The sequence below is a fragment of the Sardina pilchardus genome, chromosome 16 (assembly GCF_963854185.1).
Source record: "Sardina pilchardus chromosome 16, fSarPil1.1, whole genome shotgun sequence".
Lineage (NCBI taxonomy): Eukaryota > Metazoa > Chordata > Actinopteri > Clupeiformes > Clupeidae > Sardina > Sardina pilchardus.
This window is the reverse complement of record NC_085009.1, coordinates 1,001,192-1,022,842: the sequence shown is the minus strand read 5'-3', so window position 1 is coordinate 1,022,842 and position 21,651 is coordinate 1,001,192. Positions and strand designations below refer to the sequence as shown.

The 21,651-nt window shown below is 42.6% G+C and overlaps 1 protein-coding gene across 1 annotated transcript in view; it reads right to left on the bottom strand.

Annotated features, from left to right (window-relative positions):
* Positions 1-504: 504 nt before the first annotated feature.
* LOC134059917 (tetratricopeptide repeat protein 39B) overlaps positions 505-21,651 on the bottom strand; it is a 25,966-nt gene continuing 4,819 nt past the window's right edge. The window contains exons 3-19 of the mRNA XM_062516468.1: positions 21,495-21,599; positions 21,207-21,338; positions 18,894-18,970; positions 18,701-18,768; positions 18,449-18,513; positions 17,774-17,879; positions 16,873-16,938; positions 16,412-16,520; positions 14,881-14,948; positions 14,710-14,769; positions 11,948-12,109; positions 10,800-10,891; positions 9,160-9,280; positions 5,041-5,152; positions 4,122-4,233; positions 3,898-4,014; positions 505-3,156 (exon numbers count right to left, since the gene is read on the bottom strand). Of these exons, the coding sequence (XP_062372452.1) occupies positions 3,060-3,156; positions 3,898-4,014; positions 4,122-4,233; positions 5,041-5,152; positions 9,160-9,280; positions 10,800-10,891; positions 11,948-12,109; positions 14,710-14,769; positions 14,881-14,948; positions 16,412-16,520; positions 16,873-16,938; positions 17,774-17,879; positions 18,449-18,513; positions 18,701-18,768; positions 18,894-18,970; positions 21,207-21,338; positions 21,495-21,599 (1,669 nt within the window). The 3' untranslated portion in view covers positions 505-3,059. The remainder of the gene's footprint in view (positions 3,157-3,897; positions 4,015-4,121; positions 4,234-5,040; positions 5,153-9,159; positions 9,281-10,799; positions 10,892-11,947; positions 12,110-14,709; positions 14,770-14,880; positions 14,949-16,411; positions 16,521-16,872; positions 16,939-17,773; positions 17,880-18,448; positions 18,514-18,700; positions 18,769-18,893; positions 18,971-21,206; positions 21,339-21,494; positions 21,600-21,651) is intronic.

Genomic DNA, 21,651 nt, shown 5'->3' with positions numbered 1-21,651 from the left:
TGGTAATGAATGTTCAAATATTAAAAGAACAAACACAAGCCACCACTGTGTCTGGTCTCAGTGCTTTGCGTGTCTACATGTTAGTCTTTGGGAGCACACACATACAGACCTGGAATTTCTTTCTTTATGCAACTCTTATCTCAGCTGTGTACACACACACACACACACACACACACACACACACACACACACACACACACACACACACAGAGACACACACACACACAGTCAGCTGAGTAACAGACTCTTGGGACAGGGGCCATCTGCATAACCTTTCATGAACAACTGTGTGTGTGTGTGTGTGTGTGTGTGTGTGTGTGTGTGTTACAAAGTGTTTGAGTCTGAGTCAACTTCCACTTCCTGTTTGTTAGCACAAGCTGGAATGGATGATGGCAAGAAGGTGAAATCAGGGCAAACATACCTGATACACACACCCACACAGGGACAAAACAACATTGAAAACAACTTCTACAAAATAGCGAGGAGTCATTTTAATGTATGGAGTGTACTTCATTTTTTTTATTGGTCATGGTATAGCAGCAGTGGCACATGGATTCACACACACTGCTAATCAAACAGAATTCAGGCACTAAAAGACTTCAAAGACAGAAATTCTTCTCACAAAACATATACAGCGCGCACACACACAAAACGGAAAAACATACAGACCAGAGGGGTATCTCACAAAGGCAGAATGAAGAAATCCAAGATAAGTGATAAAGTGAGGCTTGACCTAGCTTTTTCTGGTCATCCTAGCTCAACACATTCCACTAGTGCCAATCCAGGATGAGTAGGAGCAACGATGTAAGACTTTCTAATGAGACACAGCACTCAAAGAATCTCCCATAGAAATGTATGGGCTTAGTTTGTAAGGCAAACATGGCTGTCGCCTACACATATTCCTCTCCTTCCACCGCCAAAACTACACTTGTGATTACATCATGCCAATCTTGTATTGAATCTTGCCGCTGGAGCCAGGTTGTCGGTGGTTGGTGAAGGCTTGGGCATAGATGCCTGATAAGTGCCCAAAATGCGCTGAAATACGGCCGCCAAGTGGAGTGGACTTGCCTAAAAGGCCTTTGGTGTAACCAATGAAGGATAAGTGCCTAGTTTTCATTTTTCCTCCAATTATTTTTTTTTGGAATAAAATTCCATGGTTGGAATAAAAAAAGACATGGAAAATAGCGTCTTTCACACAACGTGAACAACCGCTTTTGATATAGACTAACAATTAAATAATGTGTTCCTTTAAAAGTCTTCCTCTAAAACAGTGACAGTGGGCTTGGTAGACCAACTGAATTAAAAGGACGTATGCACCCACGTGTGAGTGCTTTGTTATCTCGGCACACGTCATTAAGAAAGCACTTGCTACTGCAAAGATACACATATCATGACTACAAATGCCTTTGTTGAAAACACCTCTGGAGATGGAGGGCAATTTGTCAATCAACTACTACAGTAGGCTACTCATTAAACGTCTATCAACAAAATTAGCCATCACAATTATCTCAATTCAAAATACCATATGCTATTAGGCCGATAATCTGTTGTGTTGTGCAGCAAATGCAAATTAGCAAATAGTATATAAATGTAATAAAGCTCTTGGAGGTCATGGAGGTCTTTGAATTACAGCTAGCTGAACCAATAAGACAACATAATTAACATTAGACCTAACTAAGGACAGGACCAGGCTAGGTGCACTGAATAAATCCTCATGGTAACTTAAGTACCATTTTTTTTTTGTGAAACAAAGTCCAGGCTAAATTTAGCCAGGATAACCAAAAATCCCAACTTAATCCCTTATCTATGTTTTGTGAAATACCCCTCAGACTAGATGCGTGCATACATACACATAGAAGACATACATTCTGTAATTGTGCTATATTATAATGCTGACTAACGCTGCCTCCTTCTGTCTCTCTCTCACACTCAAGAGACACTTCTGATCTATAGCAGGTTATGGCTTAAAGAACATCTCTACATAAACACACACACACACACACACACACATACATGTATCAGTTGTGTCCCAAATATTCCAACATACACACACACACACACACACACACACACACACACACACACACACACACACACACACACACACACACACACACACACACACACACACACACACACACACACACACACACACACACACACACACACACACACACACACACACGCGCGTCAGCAAGTTTGTCAGTATGTTTTCATGTGTGGATTCAGTATATGATGGACTGAGAGAGAATGTTTTAACTTCAAAGAGCCAGCATCATTTACTTGTTTATATTGTTTACCAAAAAAAGAAAAACACAAAATCATTGCAAATTACATAGCAGGAAGGTTTGAATGATTACGGTTATTAATATTGTTACAATATTATTGCTTTATAAAAAAAAAAAAAACATTTTCACCCTCTTTCCTTCAGATTGCTGAGAGGCATCAAAGGCAGCCCAAAGCGGACCTTCAACAGTTAAGACATATAAATAATAAGACACTATAATATACCAACAGCAAAAGACTAATATTGATAATGGCCATCAAAATGTTAATTATTGCACCCATAGGAGTGAAACACACACAAACACATGTATTTGGTCTCGGTTTGAATTACATCCCTTCAATAGAATCTCCTCATGAATCCAAGTGTTTACATCTGAGTGTGTCATTACCAGCAACACACATCTGTGGCCCTCCCCTCTCTACTGTGTGTATTTGTGTGTGTGTGTGTGTGTGTGTGTGTGTGTGTGTGTGTTTGTGTGTGTGTGTGTACGTGCTTGCTTGTGTGTGATACAGAGTGTGCTTACAAGGTTTGACAGTTATCATGTCTATATTTGTGTCTGTGTTTGTGTGTGTGTGTGTGTGTGTGTGTGTGAGAGAGAGAGAGAGTGGGGGAGGGGGGGTGTTGATTTCAAGCATTTGTCTCTCTTTGGTGAGAATTACTGATCATTGCACCCATCCAGAAGCCATGTAGGTGCAGCAGAGTAATGAAATGCTGGCTAGATGGCTAGAATGGTGTGTGTGTGTGTGTGTGTGTGTGTGTGTGTGTGTGTGTGTTATGGTGTGCTCACTGGAGAACTCTTCAGACTGTTCAGCGCTGCATGGATTCTAAAGTGGAGTCGTGATTCCATGGAGTAATCTTTGTAGTTCAACCTAGATACAAACACACAGAAATACAGACAATCATTTCAATAGACATAAATGATGCACAAGAGGGATCAGCTCCCCTTTTCCTAGTGCCTATTCAAAACGCTTGTTTAGTTAGTATACAGTATCAAATTCAGCAGTAGATTTTTTGGCCTACACCTCAGAGCACTTTATTGAGATAAACACTCCACACACTATCTATTCATCGGTTTCATCAGGTCCCTTTCCAGAGGTGTATTAATCAAGCACCATGCAGTCTGCATTGATAATCAAGGTGCTTGATTTTATACACCTGTGGTAAGGGACCTGATGAAACCCATGGATAGATGCTCACATTATCAAAAACTATCTCTTGATTCTCAAATCAATTGTTGTTCAACAACTTCACATAGCCTATTTAACTTGAATTGTACCAGATGATCTGTTAAGTCTCTGTGGGTGGAGTATCCAAGTAAAAACAACTCTTTTTCAGCTGAGCTCTGTACTCAAACCCTCACGCCCGTTGTAATTCGACATTGGGACAGCCCTAAGCCCTTACGAATTTCGCGAGAATGCGCACCAGAGTCCGTGAGTCCGAACATTGGGATTGGGCCATACATACATATCTTAATGGTCATTTTTGGCGGGAAGGTTAGCAAATGTAACCTTTGCTGCTAAAATCAACACATTTACTCATACTGTGTGGCTGACACACTAAAACCGTTGTGTTGTGCAAAGGACAGCTTTCAATGACAAACACACACTTACTTTGCATCTTCAATGTATTTGGTTGCTTTGGTGAAATCATCCTGTAGTTTGTAAAGCAATCCAAGCTCATAGAGAGTGAAAGGAATAAGGTAGTGATCGTATCGAATCCTCTTCTCACTGGAAAAACACAGACATAAGAAGACTACGATCAGATCAGATTCTCCACTCTTCTCAGAGGCGAAAAAACAACACAATAGAATCACCCACACACACGCACCACTTACCTGGCCAGCACCTGTGTGAAACAGAGCTCTGCCTGCAGTAGCCGATTCAGGTGTTTCAGGCACAAACCCTTCAACAGCTGCACCAGACACTCGTCATCCACAGTGAACTCATCTAAAAGAGAGACAGTTGCTGCGTTTACATGAGAGCTTTAATTCCGAATAAACAAACTTAATTCTGAATAAAACTTAATTCCGCTTTTAAAAAAAGACCATGTAAACGCTTATTCCGCTTGAAAATGATTATTCGGAATTAAACTTAATTCCGAAGTAAGTGGGTGGTTTATTCCGATGTTAAAGCGGAATTAATTAATTGCTTGATCATGTAAACACTTTATTCCGCTTCAAGTTTATTCCGTTTGTTTGGCGCATGCTCGCACGAGGAGGAAGAAGAAGCACATGCTCGTTTCATTGCAAATTCAGCTCCATCTTGTACCCCCCTTCTCCGACACTCTTCTCTTCCTCAGCTAGCAAACGTGAAGTTTGATAACATTCTCGAGCTGCTGGTTAAATAGTAGGCCTATTATCAGAATGACTGCGAAAAATGCGTTTTTATTATGTTATTAGCCATGCTGTAACGTTAACCCGAGATGACAAAAAAGCCAGTAGGCAGCTAAAGTTTGTTTTCTTCCGGTAGACCTTAATTAGGCTACGTTCATGCGCCACCTGTCCAATCGGAACCCTTTCCGACCCCCAGACGTTCAGCGGAATACAATAAAGCGGAATTAACGTATGTTCCATGTAAACGCCAATTCGGAATTATTATTTCCATGTAAACTCAAAGGAGAATATTTTAATTCCGAACTATTTAATTCTGAATAACTAATTCGGAATTAAAAAACATAATGTAATCGTGGCCAGAGACTGAGAATGGAGAATGTGTGTGTGTGTGTGTGTGTGTGTGTGTGTGTATGTCTCCTACTGGGGGTGGTGCGTAGGTTCTGCTCTGCTTTCTCGATGGTGATCAGGAGGGCCTCCGCAGCATCTGACCTCTTTCCAACAATGGTGAAGCCATTCCATATATACATCATCTCCTACACACACACACACACAGATATACAGTATATATATATTTACACATCATCTCCTACGCGCGCGCGCGCACGCACGCACGCACGCACGCACGCACGCACGCACGCACGCACGCACGCACGCACGCACGCACGCACGCACGCACGCACGCACGCACGCACGCACGCACACACACACACACACACACACACACACACACACACACACACACACACACACACACACACACACACACACACACACACACACACACACACACACACACACACACACACACACACACACACACACACACACACACACACACACACACACACATACTACAGTGCCCTCCAAAAGTATTGGAACACATGCTTAAAGTTAAATATAAAATCATCTTTTGGAAATTGATTTTAATGCCTTAAATGAAAAAATGAAGAAATATTCAACCTTTAAGGACATCCATTTTCTTTGTGAATGAATAATGTATTGTAAATACATAAATGTTTTCCTTAAAATACAGGGGTCATAAGTATTGGAACGCCCATGTTAAATTCCCACACTGTAAAAAATAATAATGCATCTTACTGCAATAACACCAATAACAAGTATACATTACTTCCCCTCAGTTGACTTAGTGTGCTTAGTGCTTACTAGAGAAAAAGAAGTACCATACTAAACTTGCATCGACAGGGTCTAAAACCTGACATATACGAGTAACCTCCACAACTCCGATGCAAGTAGTGACCACTGCGCGCGTGTCGAAGTCCAGTAAGCAACAGGCAGTCGGCAGCCAAGGAGGCCGTGCAGCACTCTAATATTACAGTCAAAACGAGAGCCTCCTCGCCTCTCGTCTGCCCACCTTGCTCTAGCCTACTACAGTAAGTTTTCTACATGCAATTACTGCCCTGTACACAGGTGTTACAGAGGTTTCAGTATGGTGTATGAGAGGTTTCACATGTGTGTATGAAAGCGTTTCAGTTGTGTATATGAGAGCGTTTCACTTGTGCGTGTGAGAGGTTTCAGTATGGTGTGTGAGAGGTTTCAGTATAGTGTGTGAGAGGTTTCAGTATAGTGTGAGAGAGGTTTCATATGTGTGTATGTGAGCAAAACTTTTCAGTTGTTTGTGTGAGAGCGTTTCACTAGTGTGTGAGAGAGGTTTCAGTATAGTGTGTGAGAGGTTTCAGTATAGTGTGTGAGAGGTTTCAGCATAGTGTATGAGAGGTTTCAGTATGGTGTATGAGAGGTTTCACATGTGTGTATGAAAGTGTTTCAGTTGTGTATATGAGAGCGTTTCACTTGTGCGTGTGAGAGGTTTCAGTATGGTGTGTGAGAGTTTTCAGTGTGGTGTGTGAGAGGTTTCAGTATACAGTAGTGTGTGAGAGGTAATTCTGAATAATGTCCTAAAGGGCCCCTCATAGACTGCGTGTTCTTTTCTTCTTCTTTTTTTAAATGACCTTATCAGGTTGTCTTCGTGAGGTGTCTTTATGAAGTTTAGGTCTAGGTATAGCCATTTCTCGAGAGAAAGTGGTCGACACTAGCATGCTAAGTCAATCATGATTCAAAACGTCTATAGCCTAGGAAGACGTAGAATTATATTTAACTTCTCCCCACGGTGGAATGTAGAAAGGTATGCTACAAGGACAGTAATTAAAATACACCCAACATTTTAATTTTCCAATTGTTGTTATTGTGGTTCATTGGCGTGCAAGTTATGTTTTTTTTTCCCCCTGTAAGGATTGGCATAGATAGCAATAGGACTGGTTTCTGTTGTCAGTGCATTGTGCATTTTATAGCTAATAAGGAAATAGAATTATATTTAGATAAGGTCTAACTTATCCCCACTGTGAAATGTACAATGCACTGACATCAGAAACCAGTCCTATAGCTATCTATGCCAATCCTTAACAGTAAAAAATGACATACTGCATGCCAATCATTACATAGGGGGTCATAATATCCTGGATCCATGAAAATAACTGGCCTTTAAAAATGAAAATAGAAATCCTCTAAGGGAATTTAACATGAGAGTGTCAATACTTAAGACCCCTGTATTTTAAGGAAAACATTTATTTATTTACAATACATTATTCATTCACAAAGAAAATGGATGTCCTTAAAGTTTGAATATTTCCTCATTTTTTAAGGCACTAAGATCAATTTCCAAAAGAATTTCCAATTTACACATCATGTCCCACACACACACACACACACACACACTACATACACCACATACAAACCTACATGTATATACAACCATTGCAACAAAATTATTACATGCATTCACACACACACACACACACACACACACACACACACACACACACACACACACACACACAGACACACAGACACACAGACACACACACACATTTACATGAAAAGCTACATGTATACAACCATTGCAACACAATTATTACCTGCATTCACACACTCACTCTCTCTCTCACACACACACACAGGGCCAGATGTACTACTAACACAGTGCTAATAGCGAGTTTTTGTATACGAATATTTGCTATATTGCGTGGAATTTACTAAGCTGTCATTTCATTGCGTTAACAGCGGTCATCCCCGCCCGTTCCCGCCCCCTCTACAACGCTAATTGCGTGTGCAGAGCTGAACCACAAGCGCAGTTGAATATTGCAACATTAAAAAGAATCGAAGTTTAGCGATCATACATGATACAAAGAGATGTCAAAGAGATGTCAACGAGCAGCGACAGACAGAGTAGGCCTAGTAGTTCTACTAATCCACTTAAAAAAATACTTGTGAACTATTTACTGCAGGTAGACTAAGGATATGACTTAATGCCTGTCTAACAGATTGGGAAGTGTAGGCTATGTCGTGAAAGAGAAAATACGATTTTAGAGAGGCAAACAAAAGTTAAGGTTGCTTTTGAGATAGTACAATGAAGAAAACTGATGCTCTAAATATTGATTCAGCTGTCTCTAAAAGTTTTGCTAATAGACGCACTTCACCGCAATTTGGATTACACCTGCTTTCAGAAGGCGGAAGTTTTTCAATGCAAAATGCACATGCGCTGTTTTCATACATATGGCGGAATACTTAATCAATCGCTATTTGCACCTCTCCTCCCCTGTACTTGCATGTTACACCCATTTTCAGCTGATCCGCCCAGGAATTAATATGCATGACAAGGAAAAGCGCAAATAGCCATTCTCAGCTCCCACAGCAGGCAGTCTGCGCGTTTCTCTAATTGCGGCCTGTTTGTACATAATCCTCCCCATGTTTATACGCGCATGTTACACCTGAAATGGGCGCAAAACGTTAACAGTACATCTGGCCCACAGAGTTCCTGCATAAAAAGCTGTTTGGCTGTAATGCCCCTGCTGGCAATGTTTGGTACTGTCTGCCATGTGTGTTTTGTTGTTGTGCCATGTGCTTGTGACTCCACTCCTCTCCTGCCATGTGCTGCTTCTTTCTTCACTTCACAGCTTTACTCCTCTGTTTCCATTTGTCCTGCGGTTATCTTGTATTCTTCAATACTGTACATTTAAGCTTCATTTGCCAGTTTGTCCCAGATTGTTTCTGAGTGTCATGCTGGTCAGTTTTCTGTGACTTTGCATTTTGTACTTTTCCTGGCTTAGCCGAATTTACTTTTATTGATTAGATTTTATATTCTTTCCTGTTCTGGATTTTTATTCTGTTTCTGGATTGTGTCTCTGCCTCTAGGCTTTTGGATGATCTGCCTGCCTCTGACCGGTTGGGCTCATTAGTTTGTTTGTTTGTTTATTTGTTTCTAGTCAGCCGTTTTGAAAGACTCTACTTGTTGTACTGTGTAGGAATAAAACTCTTGTGATTGAACATCCAGTGGTTTATACAGAAGAGTCTAACTTATCACCCTGAAAGACATACATGCACAAACAGAGACACACCACACACACACACACACACACACACACACACACACACACACACACACACACACACACACACACACACACACACACACACACACACACACACACTCACACTCACACTCACACTCACACACTCACACACTCACCAGGGCAGGAACGACCAGATTGACAGGTGTGGGTGATGCATATCTCCGTGCCTTCCTCACGGCAAACTTTTCAATGGGGATGGATTTCCCCGCTAAACGCTGCTTCAGCCCCTCGACCTGCCTAGCACACACACACACACACACACACACACACACACACACACACACACACACACACACACACACACACACACACACACACACACACACACACACACACACACACACACACACACACACACACACACACACACAGCTGATAAGGTCACTATCCCATTACAGGAGTACAATAATTGGGTCATTCCGTGTCAAATCAGATACCACTTCCTCAGATTTTGTTCAAAAACCAAGGCCTGTAAAATATTTGTCCCATGTCCTCATATGTTGTCTGTCCCTTAATCACATCAGTTGAACAGCGTGACAAACACATCTGGCCCTCATTTATGAAACGTGCATACAACCAAAAACAGGGGTACGACAGGCGCACGCTTGTTTCCACGCAAAGCATGGCATTTATCAATTTGAACGTGATCGGTAGCATACGCTCAAATCTCACGTCTAGTCTGAACTGGCGTACGCAAGTTTTCAGGCGGCATAGCAACGTGCAGCAGTAAATCGGCGGTGGATTAGAAAGTTGAAGAGTTGAATTGATGGACTATCTCGTACATAACACCTTTCCTGTACATGTGCAGCATATTTGCTGTAATGTAGCCTATTATATTGACACATTTGATGGCTTAGGATAGCCATATAGGAGATCTTTACTTTCTCTTTGGCAAACGCAACATTCATGAATTATATATTTTTAATTATTTTCAAAGGGCAAATTTCAGTGTTGTATGGTTTTGTAATGAATGTAGCCTATTTATAGTATGATGTGTTCTCTCTGCGAAAATAAAGTCTGTTGCGCTTAAATCGATCTAGTTTCCCGCCCTCCTTGATGACACTTCTAGCTGTCAAAATTAACAAGGTTCAGCTGGACATCACTTTTGGACGTAAAATGTACCTTGATGTCGTAAATTCTAGGGGCGAGGCCATTAAAGCAAGCATATAGCGGCGTGATATTTAAATCACGCTTGTTTCCAGCCGCCACATTTATCAACACATGTATATTCTTACGCTGGAATTGGAATGATCCGAAAGTTTGATGAGTCACACGTGAGCCCCGTCGTAAGTTGATTTCTGCGCTCAGATGTACGCTGGTTTCTACGCTCAGTTGATAAATGAGGGCCATTATACTGGAGGCCATGTTTGTCCATTAATATCTTGAAAAGCATTCATCATAGCCAGCCCAACTTATAGGATGAACCAATTGTGAACCATCTCATTATAGATTCAGATCAAAAGGCAAAGTAATAGAAGCAGTGTATAGACAAAAATCGCCAAAAGCGGCATTCATTTTTTTTTTTTTGATGCAGTGGTCACATGTAAGAAATGTCACTGGAAATGGAAATGTGCATCCACGGCAGTGAAACTTTCTGCAGCATTCTGAAGAGCCATATAATAACTATTACTATGGCAAAATATATGTGCCTTATTTATCTACACGTGTACACACACGCGATTTAGTCAGTAATAATAATAATAATAATAATACAAACATATTTGCTAAAGAGAGTTAATAACAGCTCGGTCCTCACCTGAAGAGCTCCACCACATTCTCACCAGTCTGACGTACTTCCTCCTCTGACATCATGCTCAAGATGGCCGCCTTCTGGTACATATAGATTGCCTAGCAACACAAAGCATGTTAATCCCTCGTGCAGACGCACCCTGTAGTGGTACCAATAGTCACAATGTATGGGGAGTCAGAACTGAGAATGTTTGACAGAGTCATGTGAGGGTGCTTACGTGTAGGCTACATGTGTGGAAAAAGGCAATGAGAATGAAAATGGAAAATGAGAATTTCAGAATGAAACTGTGTGTGTGTGTGTGTGTGTGTGTGTGTGTGTGTGTGTGTGTGTGAGAGAGAGAGAGAGAGAGAGAGAGATATTGTGAGGGTGTGTGTGTGTGTGTGTGTGTGTTAAGGCCTGAACACACCAATCCGACCGGCCGACTGTCGGCAGAAAAGCAGTCGGACTATCAGTCAGGCTCTCGTCTCCCCTGGTCGGTCAAAAAAGTGCCACAGAACACACCGAAGCGACGCCAACGCCAATTGTACGTTCTGCGCATGCGTGAAGTTTGATAAATTACCCATAACTGCAGGCTTCAGTCAGCCGAGTAGATGAGTAGATATCATGCAGGATTCGCGGAACTAATTGCCACTAGTTTTCGGACTTCTCTGATTAAGCAATAAGAAAATATAAATATAATTATATAGTGTGTATTATTTTATTGCCATTGCTTGTGTGTGATGCCAACGAAACATCTCTTGGGCATGGAATAAATAACTTTTCGCCTGTTAACCTAGCTAGCTAGCTTGCTAACTAATGGTAGCACAGTAAACGAAACGACGGCCACTGGCCAACTCTACATGTCAAGTAGGCCAAAACTGGCCAAAATTAGCCCCGACGACGACTGGCGACGGCACGGGACACACCAAACAGACTCGAGTCCCCGACCGCCCCAGACTGCCCCACGGCCGATTATCGGGTTGGTGTGTTCAGGCCTTTAGTGAGGGGAAGAGAGCTTGAGGAAGAAAATGTGTGTAAGAGTGAGAATTAAAGAGTGTGTGTCGTGTGCATGTGTGTGTGTGTGTGTGTGTATCAGTGTTGGTGTGTGTGTGTGTGTGTGTGTGTGTGTGTGTGTGTGTGTGTGTGTGTGTGTGTGTGTGTGTGTTTAATATTACCTTGGACCAGCGGCTCTCCTTGTAGAGCAGGTCTGCGTATTTGAGTGCTTGTCCCCATTGTTGCTGGAATGAGTGACACCACATCAGCTCCCAGTAGCACAGGTGGTGGATCTGTCGCCACTGCTGCTGTGCACCGATACACTCCTGGAACTTCAACTGAGCCTACACACACACACACACACACACACACACACACATTATCCCCTCTATTCTGTATAAACACAATGCATAGTGCATGCCAAATACACACAACATTAACCTTTCCTCCCGAAGTGGAGGAGTCATTATGACACACTTATATTACAACACAGACACACCCACAGATATGAATTTGCACATTCACTTCCCCATCCACCCCAAACATGCACACACACACACACACACACACACACACACAGCTACACCAACCACACAAAACCCATCCCTACATACACACTTCCATCCCTACATACACACACACACACCCACACACACACACACAGACACACACATGCTCGGCTGGCCACTGGAGCTGCATCACAGCCTGGGGAGTTCCCCGATCATGTCATGTGATTTGCATGCAGACACGCTGTGATGCGAGTCTGCTGACCGCCACTCCAGCACCACTTCATGTCCACCACAGGGCCCTCCACAGAGCGCCCAGAGCCCTGGACGCTCCTCTCCATTCATTTGCACAGGCAAACTCATTCTCCCCACACTGGCCCTCACTCCTCCACCAAGCAAAGTCTCTGTCAGGATGCTGACCATATTTATGCTCTGTCTTGACAGCTGATGACACACCCATGCTGAATGGGTTATTTTCTGCAGCTTTGGTGGTTTTCAAAGGCAAAGTGAGTCCTATGCATTTTCCATGCTCCTGAGAGGAAGACATTAGGGATTTGCCTGTGACACTCACCAGTCGCCTGGATGCAAATGAGAGTCATCAGGAATACCCGCTGGGATCCGCCTTTTTGGCTGCACTCTGTCTGCATGTGGCTATCGGCCCATGCACCATCCGCTGTGGCATGAATCTACTCCAGAGAGCTGTTCAATACTTCACATGAAACTCTGCTTGGCGAGCTCCACTAACTTCATTTATGCCCAGCAGTATGACTGGAGTAGCCTAGACTGGTTTTAAACCCGAGCATAAACAGGCTCCAGCAGTATGACCGGAGTAGTCTAGACTGGTTTTAAACCCGAGCATTAACAGGCTCCAGCAGTATGACCGGAGTAGTCTAGACTGGTTTTAAACCCGAGCATTAACAGGCTCCAGCAGTATGATTGGAGTAGCCTAGAGTCATTTTAAACCCGAGCATAAACAGGCTGGTTGGTGGACATGGAGGTTTCAAACCTTTTCCTGCTGTGCATAAGCGGTCTTGTGTATTTGAAATGATATCTCTATGTGAGGTACAGCACCCTCTAAGCTCCCACCGATTACACTTCTACACATAAACACATGGATGAACATAGCACCCAATAAACTACCACACACACAAACACACCATCCAGAGAACCAAGAACCACACTCACTAACATACTACATTCCCACACATATCAGAATAAATGTGTCCATGAGCACAGTCCATGCTGCAGTGCATGTATGACGGAATCTGCATCATCTATACCATATGCAGACCATGCGCAAACCGTGTCCACAGATGCTTGGTGGTACAAACAGACTGTCTTCCAAAAGCGTCCCTGGACGGGCACCTCTCTGTCTCTCTGGACTCGGCTGACTCAACTCCCTAGAGGCCTTAATGAGAATCAGGAGATCTCTTCAGCTAATCAGAGATATTTCTGCCCATTACACCCAACACGCCTGACTCTGATTAAGGACACTGACTTTGATCAGGCTGTGAATGAAACTGCAAGGGGAGTATTAGTTTACACGGCTTCATCCCCCAGCAACATGTCTGCTGAGCCTGTAGCAAAGGGTCAGCAAAGTCAATGCATCACCAGTGTTTACTCCAAGCAATAAGCTCTCTTTCTATGGACAGCCAAACAGTCTAAGTAAGACAACTTGCTAAGCTAAGTAAGCTTACACAGAATGGAATCCAAAAACTGTACATGTAGGTTCTGCTTCTTTAAGAAACCCTGCATCGAAAACCAGATTTCTTATACTTTTGAGTTACAAATAATTCTCTGCAGCACTGTGACACCAAGAGACAAATTCACAAACCATGCTCTGCCACTAAACAATTCTCAGCAAGTAGTGACAGTCCAGATCTTACAGAGATAGCACTGGATTGACAGCAAAGCCAGGAGGAACTGAAGCCAAACCTCCTGAATTAATTTAATCGAGTCCGTACCTTTCCGGAAATGTTAATAAAGTGTTGTTAAAACGTTGCTAGCTGCAGCTGCGACATTTCCGGAAAGGTACTGACTCGATTAAATTTATTCTGGACTCTCTATCCGACCACATAAAGACGTGGGGATACTTCGGTTTGGCTTTAGGGACCCTCTACTCACTACCACGTAAGTGTAGTGTTGTTTGGAACAGTAGAAGAGGTATAAAAATAGCGTTTTGTAGCGGCGAAAGGACATGCCCGAGTCACTTCCAGGCTAACGAGTTTTGGCTAAAAACGGTGAGCTCGAACTTTCTCAAAATACATCCGAATGACATGATTTTGGTGTCAACTCAACGTATGTACTCCCAATAGTCCGAAAAATTGATCTAAAATGCATTTCACTCCGGATTATCCCTTTAAGGAGCCAAGTGGTCATCATGCACCAGCGGTCAGTGGTAGTGAAGTCTAGTGGAGGAGAGAATGGAGGATACCCACCTTCTCAAAGTTGCCCCTGAGTGTAGCAATCCTGGCTGTGTAGAACAGAATGATGGAACCCTAGAACACAAACACAGTTCAAAGTCATTCTCAAGTGAGGACGCAACCACCCACAGTGTGTGTTTGTGTGTGTGTGTGTGTGTGTGTGTGTGTGTATGAATGTATTCACACCTTTGGGAATTTCTCCTGGTAAGGCTCCAATAGGACCTCTGCCTCGACCAAGTTACCCTCACCAGTACCTGAAAAGACACAGATGTAACACACACACACACACACACACACACACACAAGAGCATAATTAATCCTTCATTGTATTAATTAAATCTTTGCTTGATTGTGGAGTTCTCATTTACCCTAAATGACAGCTGTAATACTGCCATCAACATTTACAGGGACACTTCCAAAAGCAGACCACTGTAGTCAACCATTGTGCATTTTGTACTGTATGTGGGACCACAGTGTGACAGAGCTGACTCAAGCCCTATTTCTGTGTCCTTATTAATAGATGAAGACTGCAGGCTGCATATCCCAGTCCCAGTTGGCAGCGACCAAAGATTATCTCATGACAACATGTCACCCAAACATGAGCAACATCCCAAGAGTGCTGAACTTCTAACAATACCTCTGATGTGGCTGATGGTTACTCATTTCATGATACTATGGTTGCTCTCTAATTTAACGTCCAGGCAAGATGCAATGTGCACCAAGCACAGTTCTCCTGCATGAAGGACAGCTATAGTGTGGCATGTGGGAGCACTGAACAAACTCCTCAAGGCCTTGCCCACGGTGTTACATTAGTTATTCAATTAGCTTTAGCTAGACTTAAGAGAAGACTTAAGAAGTGTGTGTGTGTGTGTGTGTGTGTGTGTGTGAGAGAGAGAGAGAGAATCATAAGAAATGGAGAATGAAGAAATGCAACCAACTTCCAAAAATATTGAAATAATAAAAACCTAAAGTTTGTCAATCGAGCTTGTAATAATACTTTAATGTCACCTATAATGTTAGCGTGACTATGCACTAACTCACTTTGGCTTTACTTGGGCTTTTCTGAATCACCAGTGTTAGAGTGATTATCTACTGTAACCTCAATGTGTAGAGATCCTGTATGAATGAGAGGGTCTATGAGCAGTTGATGCACTCAACTTAGTCTCTAACTCAAAAAACAAAACAATTTCAAGGTGACTTTGGGTGCTGTGCCCAATGTACAGGTGAAAGCCAGTGGTATTAGGCTAGTCTACTGATCAAGTGAAGATTTTGCAGCAGGGCCCACAGTCTAGCAGTTGCAATTTGGAATTCATTGTTTAAAAAATAGTTGATCAAAACGTTGCCTTTTAACTAATAAAGAAATTTTTTTTGGAGCCATTAAAGTGTGCAGACCATCACCTTTACTCTTTAAAACATAGTTACGAAGTGTAATACCACATAAATTCACGACTATTACATAATAACTTTTTATGGCCTTCATTTTTGATAAGTTGATAGGTTTTACAACATCTAAAATAGAAAGGCCAAACAAATAAAATGAATATTCCAGCATGGCAATCTATGGAGTGCACCATTCTGACTATCGTTCCGGTGGTGACTGACGTAGACGCAGAACTTCGGTAGGGTCACACCGGCGTAGCCATTGTGTGGAGTCGATAGATAGATGGGCGTAAGTGTGGTGGCATGACGGGGGGTGGTTTTATGGGTGGTGTTTTACCCAGTATGAGGCAAACGTAGGTGTGGTAGAAGAGCAGTGTGAGCGCGCTCAGTATGGACCTCAGGCCGTGGCTACCCGCCCCCTCCTTCAACTGAGAAAGACCAAACTCCTGCAGACACACACGCCCGCAGATGCACACAGACGCGCACACACACACACACACACACACACATACCACAGTTTACATTCAACTGTGGATAAACACAGAAACACAAGCAGTATATGCACAGATACAATGACATACACCAGCACATGATACCAACATGCAGACACACTAAATGCAAACACATACATTGGCACATAATTAAAGACAGAAATCAGACAGGCACTTTTGTGCACCTAAACATGTACAGGCACAAAATATGAAGAGCTGTGTGACGACTTTTAAAAAAACAAAATGGCCACAACATACACGTTTCACAGGACATACAGTACATAGGACACACACAGACAAGGCTCACCCTGTTCCCTGAAAACCCAATGACCTCCAACAGCCTCAGTATTCTTGCTGGTAAAAGAGACAGCATCTGAGAGAAAGAGAGAGAAAGAGAGAGAGAGAGAGAAAGAGAGAGAGAGAGAGAGAGAGAGAGAGAGAGAGAGAGAGAGACTCATGATGATGCTTTGATTACATGTTTAATCATACACTGGAATTCCAACCTGTAATTCAACTTACTTCTACTAGGAAGGTTATCATGTTACCAGATTGCTGCACAGGCTACAGCTCAACTCTCTAATCAGCTAGGCCCATAGTTATATTCTCAGTGACTCCTCTATACTTCCTGGGAACAGAGTTTCTTCATAAAACCATACAAATCTTACTAGTCTGTAATAGCATGTACATAACACTGGGGGGCACTAGTGGGCATCAGGGGTCTTTCTGGGGTGTCTTCTGATCCTACATTAAATTACAATACGTCACATTCATGACATGGGAAGCGCCACCTTGGCGTATGTAAATGTAAATAAAATGTTTATATTCATTTTTATGTTCACACTAGATACATTTTATTCAATGTGTCTAACACAGTAGGACAGTCTCAAGTATTCAAGGTTATTAGAGCAAATCTGTAAGGCTCAGTATGTGTGGTAAAATGTATGGTCATGAAACCTCCTTTCTAATTGTCTCTCTTTTGTGTGTGTGTATGTGTGTATGTGTGTGTGTGTGTGTGTGTGTGTGTGTGTGTGTGTGTGTGTGTGTGTGTGTGTGTGTGTGTGTGTGTGTGTGTGTGTGTGTGTGTGTGTGTGTGTGTGTGTGCGTGCGTGCGTGCGTGCGTGCGTGCGTGCGTGCGTGCGTGCGTGCGTGCGTGCGTGCGTGAATGTGTGATGTGGTGTTTGTCTGTTTGAGTCTGCTGTGATGCTCACCAGGTTGAAGGAGCCAATCCCCAGCTTGACTCCACCCTCAAACTGTGTTAAGGCCTCTGTGTCTGTGCCGCCCTCCTGGGCCACACTCAAGAGGTGCTGGCAGTCCCTGCACACACAACATGACATCACCAGAGGAAATGATATCACAACCCTGGGTGGGGCGTTTCCCAGCACAGCTGAAAGACCTGAGGGGAATTTCACAGAACCTAGATAAGGGATTAAGCTGGGGGATTTGGTTATCCTGGCTGAATTTGGTCTTGACTTGGTTTCACAAAAGATGGCACAGAAGTTACCATGGGAATCTACAGTACTCTGTGCAACTGACGTGGTCCTGACCAGGCTATCAGCCAGGCTTAGTTCATTCTGATTAGTTCATTCTCTCACAGTTTTACAGAAATAGCCGTGTTTCCCCATTCAAAGAAGAAACACTTCACTTCATTGTTAGTCTGTATATAACGCGGTTGTCACCTTTTAATTCCCACCGAGAGCTCTTTGGAGGAAACACTAGAACAAACACATTATCTTGAATTACTTACACCTGGCTTGTCTTAGTCATTCCTACTGATCCAGGATTGTTTCTATAAACGATGTTTGTATGTGATATGCTGTATGTGATATGCCATGTGCTTACTTGTAAATCTGATCTGTTTGTATGTGATTATGCCATGTGCTTACTTGTAAATCTGGTAACTTGTGCGGATCTTGAGTCCTCCTTTGATGAAACTAATCATATTTTCATCCTGTGAAGATAGGGACCACATAAACAAGTGTAGAAAATGAAGTGTGTGTGTATGTGTGTGCATTTGCTCATTTATTTCATTCAGCCACATTGAATGAAACTGACCTTGTCAACAAATCACTATGTTGTCTTGTTTGATGTAGATTATGTAAATAAATATAAGATGAGTCATGTGAGTGCATACCCACCTGTACAAAGGTTAGTGTGGCTTTTTGTAGCAGGCACTCTGCATAGCAGATCTCTGCATGCATTTCCTCTGCAGAGAGAAACAAGTGTTCAAACATATACCCACAAATCCAAATGACACAGACATATGCACAAACACACGCACACGCACACACTGACACACACACACCGACACACACACACACACACACTCACCCTCCTTCAAGTTGTCTGAGGATTGTTTGGTTACCAGGCTGGAAATGGAGCCCACCACTGACGTTTTCTTCCTGAACCTGAAAAACAGCCATCAGAATTCTATGACATTCAAAAACATCATCATTAAAACACAATATCCTCTGTTATGCTCACATGCTAGTTTGTGCTGTTAGGTGATGTCGTGTGTGTTAGATCCTGTGTGTTAGATAGTGTTGTGTTAAAGCAGCACTTAAGAAGATTTGCCCTCATGGTCCCCCTACAGCTGAGAAGCGCAATAATAATTAATAACTCCAATGCGATATACACTATATTGCCAAAAGTTATGGGTCACTTGCCTTTATGACTCACATTACATAAGAATTAAATGACATCCCATTCCTAATCCATAGGGTTTAATATGACTTTGGTCCATCCTTTGCAGCTGCAACAGCTTCAACTCTTCCAGGAAGGCATTCCACAAGGTTTAGGAGTGTCTTTATGGGATTTTTTGACCATTCTGCCAGAAGTGTATTTGTCAGGCCACAAATGTAGGACGAGGAGACTGGCTCTCAGTTTTCGCTCTCATTCATCCCAAAGGTGTTCTGTTGGGTTGAGGTCAGGACTCTGTGTAGGCCAGTCAAGTTCATCCACACCAAACTCTGTCATCCATGTCTTTGTAGGCCTTGCTTTGTGCAATGGTGCACTGTCATGTTGGAACAGGAAGCGCCCATCCCCAAACTATTCCCACAAAGTTGGGAGCATGGAATAGTCCAAAAATTCTTGGTTAATTCTGAATCATTCTGAGTTCCTTTCACTGGAAAGAAGGGGCCAAGCCCAGCTCAGGGATGGCCCCTTCCTGTTCCAACATGGCTGTGCACCAGTATACAAAGCAAGGTCCATAAAGACATGGATGACAGAGTTTGGTGTGGATGAACTTGACTGGCCTGCACAGAGTCCTGACCTCAACCAACAGAACACCTTTGGGATGAATAAGTGCGGATACTGAAAGCCAGTCTTCTCATCCAACATCAGTGTGTGGCCTCACAAATGCGCTTCTGGAAGAATGGTTGAACATTCCCATAAACACACTTCTAAACCTTGTGGAAAGCCTTCCCAGAACAGTTGAAGCTGTTATAGCTGCAAAGAGTGGACTGGCATCATATTAAACCCTATGGATTAAGAATGGGATGTCACTTAAGTTTGTATGCAAGTCGATACAATATATAGAGGGAATGCACTGACAGCAGTCTATAGAAAGAGAAATCCATTTAGATGTTTTGGTATTATTATTTCAAGGTAAAAAAGGGGTTAAGATAATTTGTGTTAGTTAGTGTTATGCTGAGATCCTGTGTGGTAGATTGTGTTAAGCTAAAGGAGAAATCCAGCGATTTTTCACATAGATCTCAGTTTCTCAAGGTCACCGAGTATTTACGGAAAAAAAAGAAAAAACGGAAACAATACTTACTTAGCTCAAGTTGCTACTGCTAGCAGCTAATGCTGCCAGGCAGCTAGAGCACTACATTCTGGGGGCATTTCCATGAGCTTCATGTACATGCCCACAGAGTGTAGTGTGGAGTGTAGTGTCTATTACCAGGCTCAGGAAATTAAAATGCAAACAGCAACTATCAAAAACATACACATTTTCTCAAACTATAAACCCTTTCTCCTGTTCACACTTAATTCAAATATGTTGAGATTTTAGAGCAGAACTTTTTTCATCTATGACTATCTGCACTATGTTCTCATTTAGAAAGCACTAGAATTCAATATCATTTGAGTGCTATCTCCTCTGCCAGGCTTGTTAGGTTAAGATGATAAATCACATTTTCTGCCAGGGAGTGGATTTGGAATATGGGTGGCAATGCTAGCAACATAGTCTTCTTTAACGAACATTTGAATACACCTGTCCAACTACCAACTATCACTGTCCAAGATGTATTATTCTGGCAAGAAAATATTTAATTCCCATGCACCTTACTGGCAGCCAAACTTGCAATGACAAGCAATACAAATATACAATAAAGAGAAAAATGTAAGCACAGTAATATAACAGATAAAGTATAAATACAGTACACAGACAAAATAAGAGAAAAGTAAAAGAAAAGAGTTATAGCAGCGGTGCAAGGATAGGTGGAAGTACAAGGGTATCAGCCAGTCAAGTGTGAAATTAGACCATAGCCCAGTCAGGGAGATGGAGGGAGGGGTTGTGCAAGTGGGCTAAGGTAGCCAGTAAACAGTGTAAACAGTACACAGCATTGTTAAGGAAGGTCATGGAAGTGCATTAGCGGGTGTATGTTGTGTGTGTTGTGGTTGTGTGTGCTCTATTATCTGTACCTCTGGCAAGTGTGCAGGGCTTCCTTGATAGTCGCCATGGCAGCCTGGATGTCTCTGTGCTCAAAGGTCATGGCTGCTTGCATCACAAGGATGCTGCTGTATCCCAGTGCATGATACATGCTGTCTTTAGACCTAAACACACACACACACACACACACACACACACACACAAGCATATAGGCACATACACGTACACACACATTCAGACAAAGACAAAATTACAACTTAGTCAAGTTCCTCTCAAGGCAACTCAACACATTTTTGAAACACAAACACAGGTAAGCATACCAGGGCCGGAGGAGATCCAGGGCCTCTGAGAACTTGTTATTGAGGACCAGGTTAAGGGCCATGCTGCACTCCTCGATGGATGTCTGCAGGTCCATCTTACAAGCCCTGTATTAACACACACACACACACACACACACACACATTTTACAAGGATGCA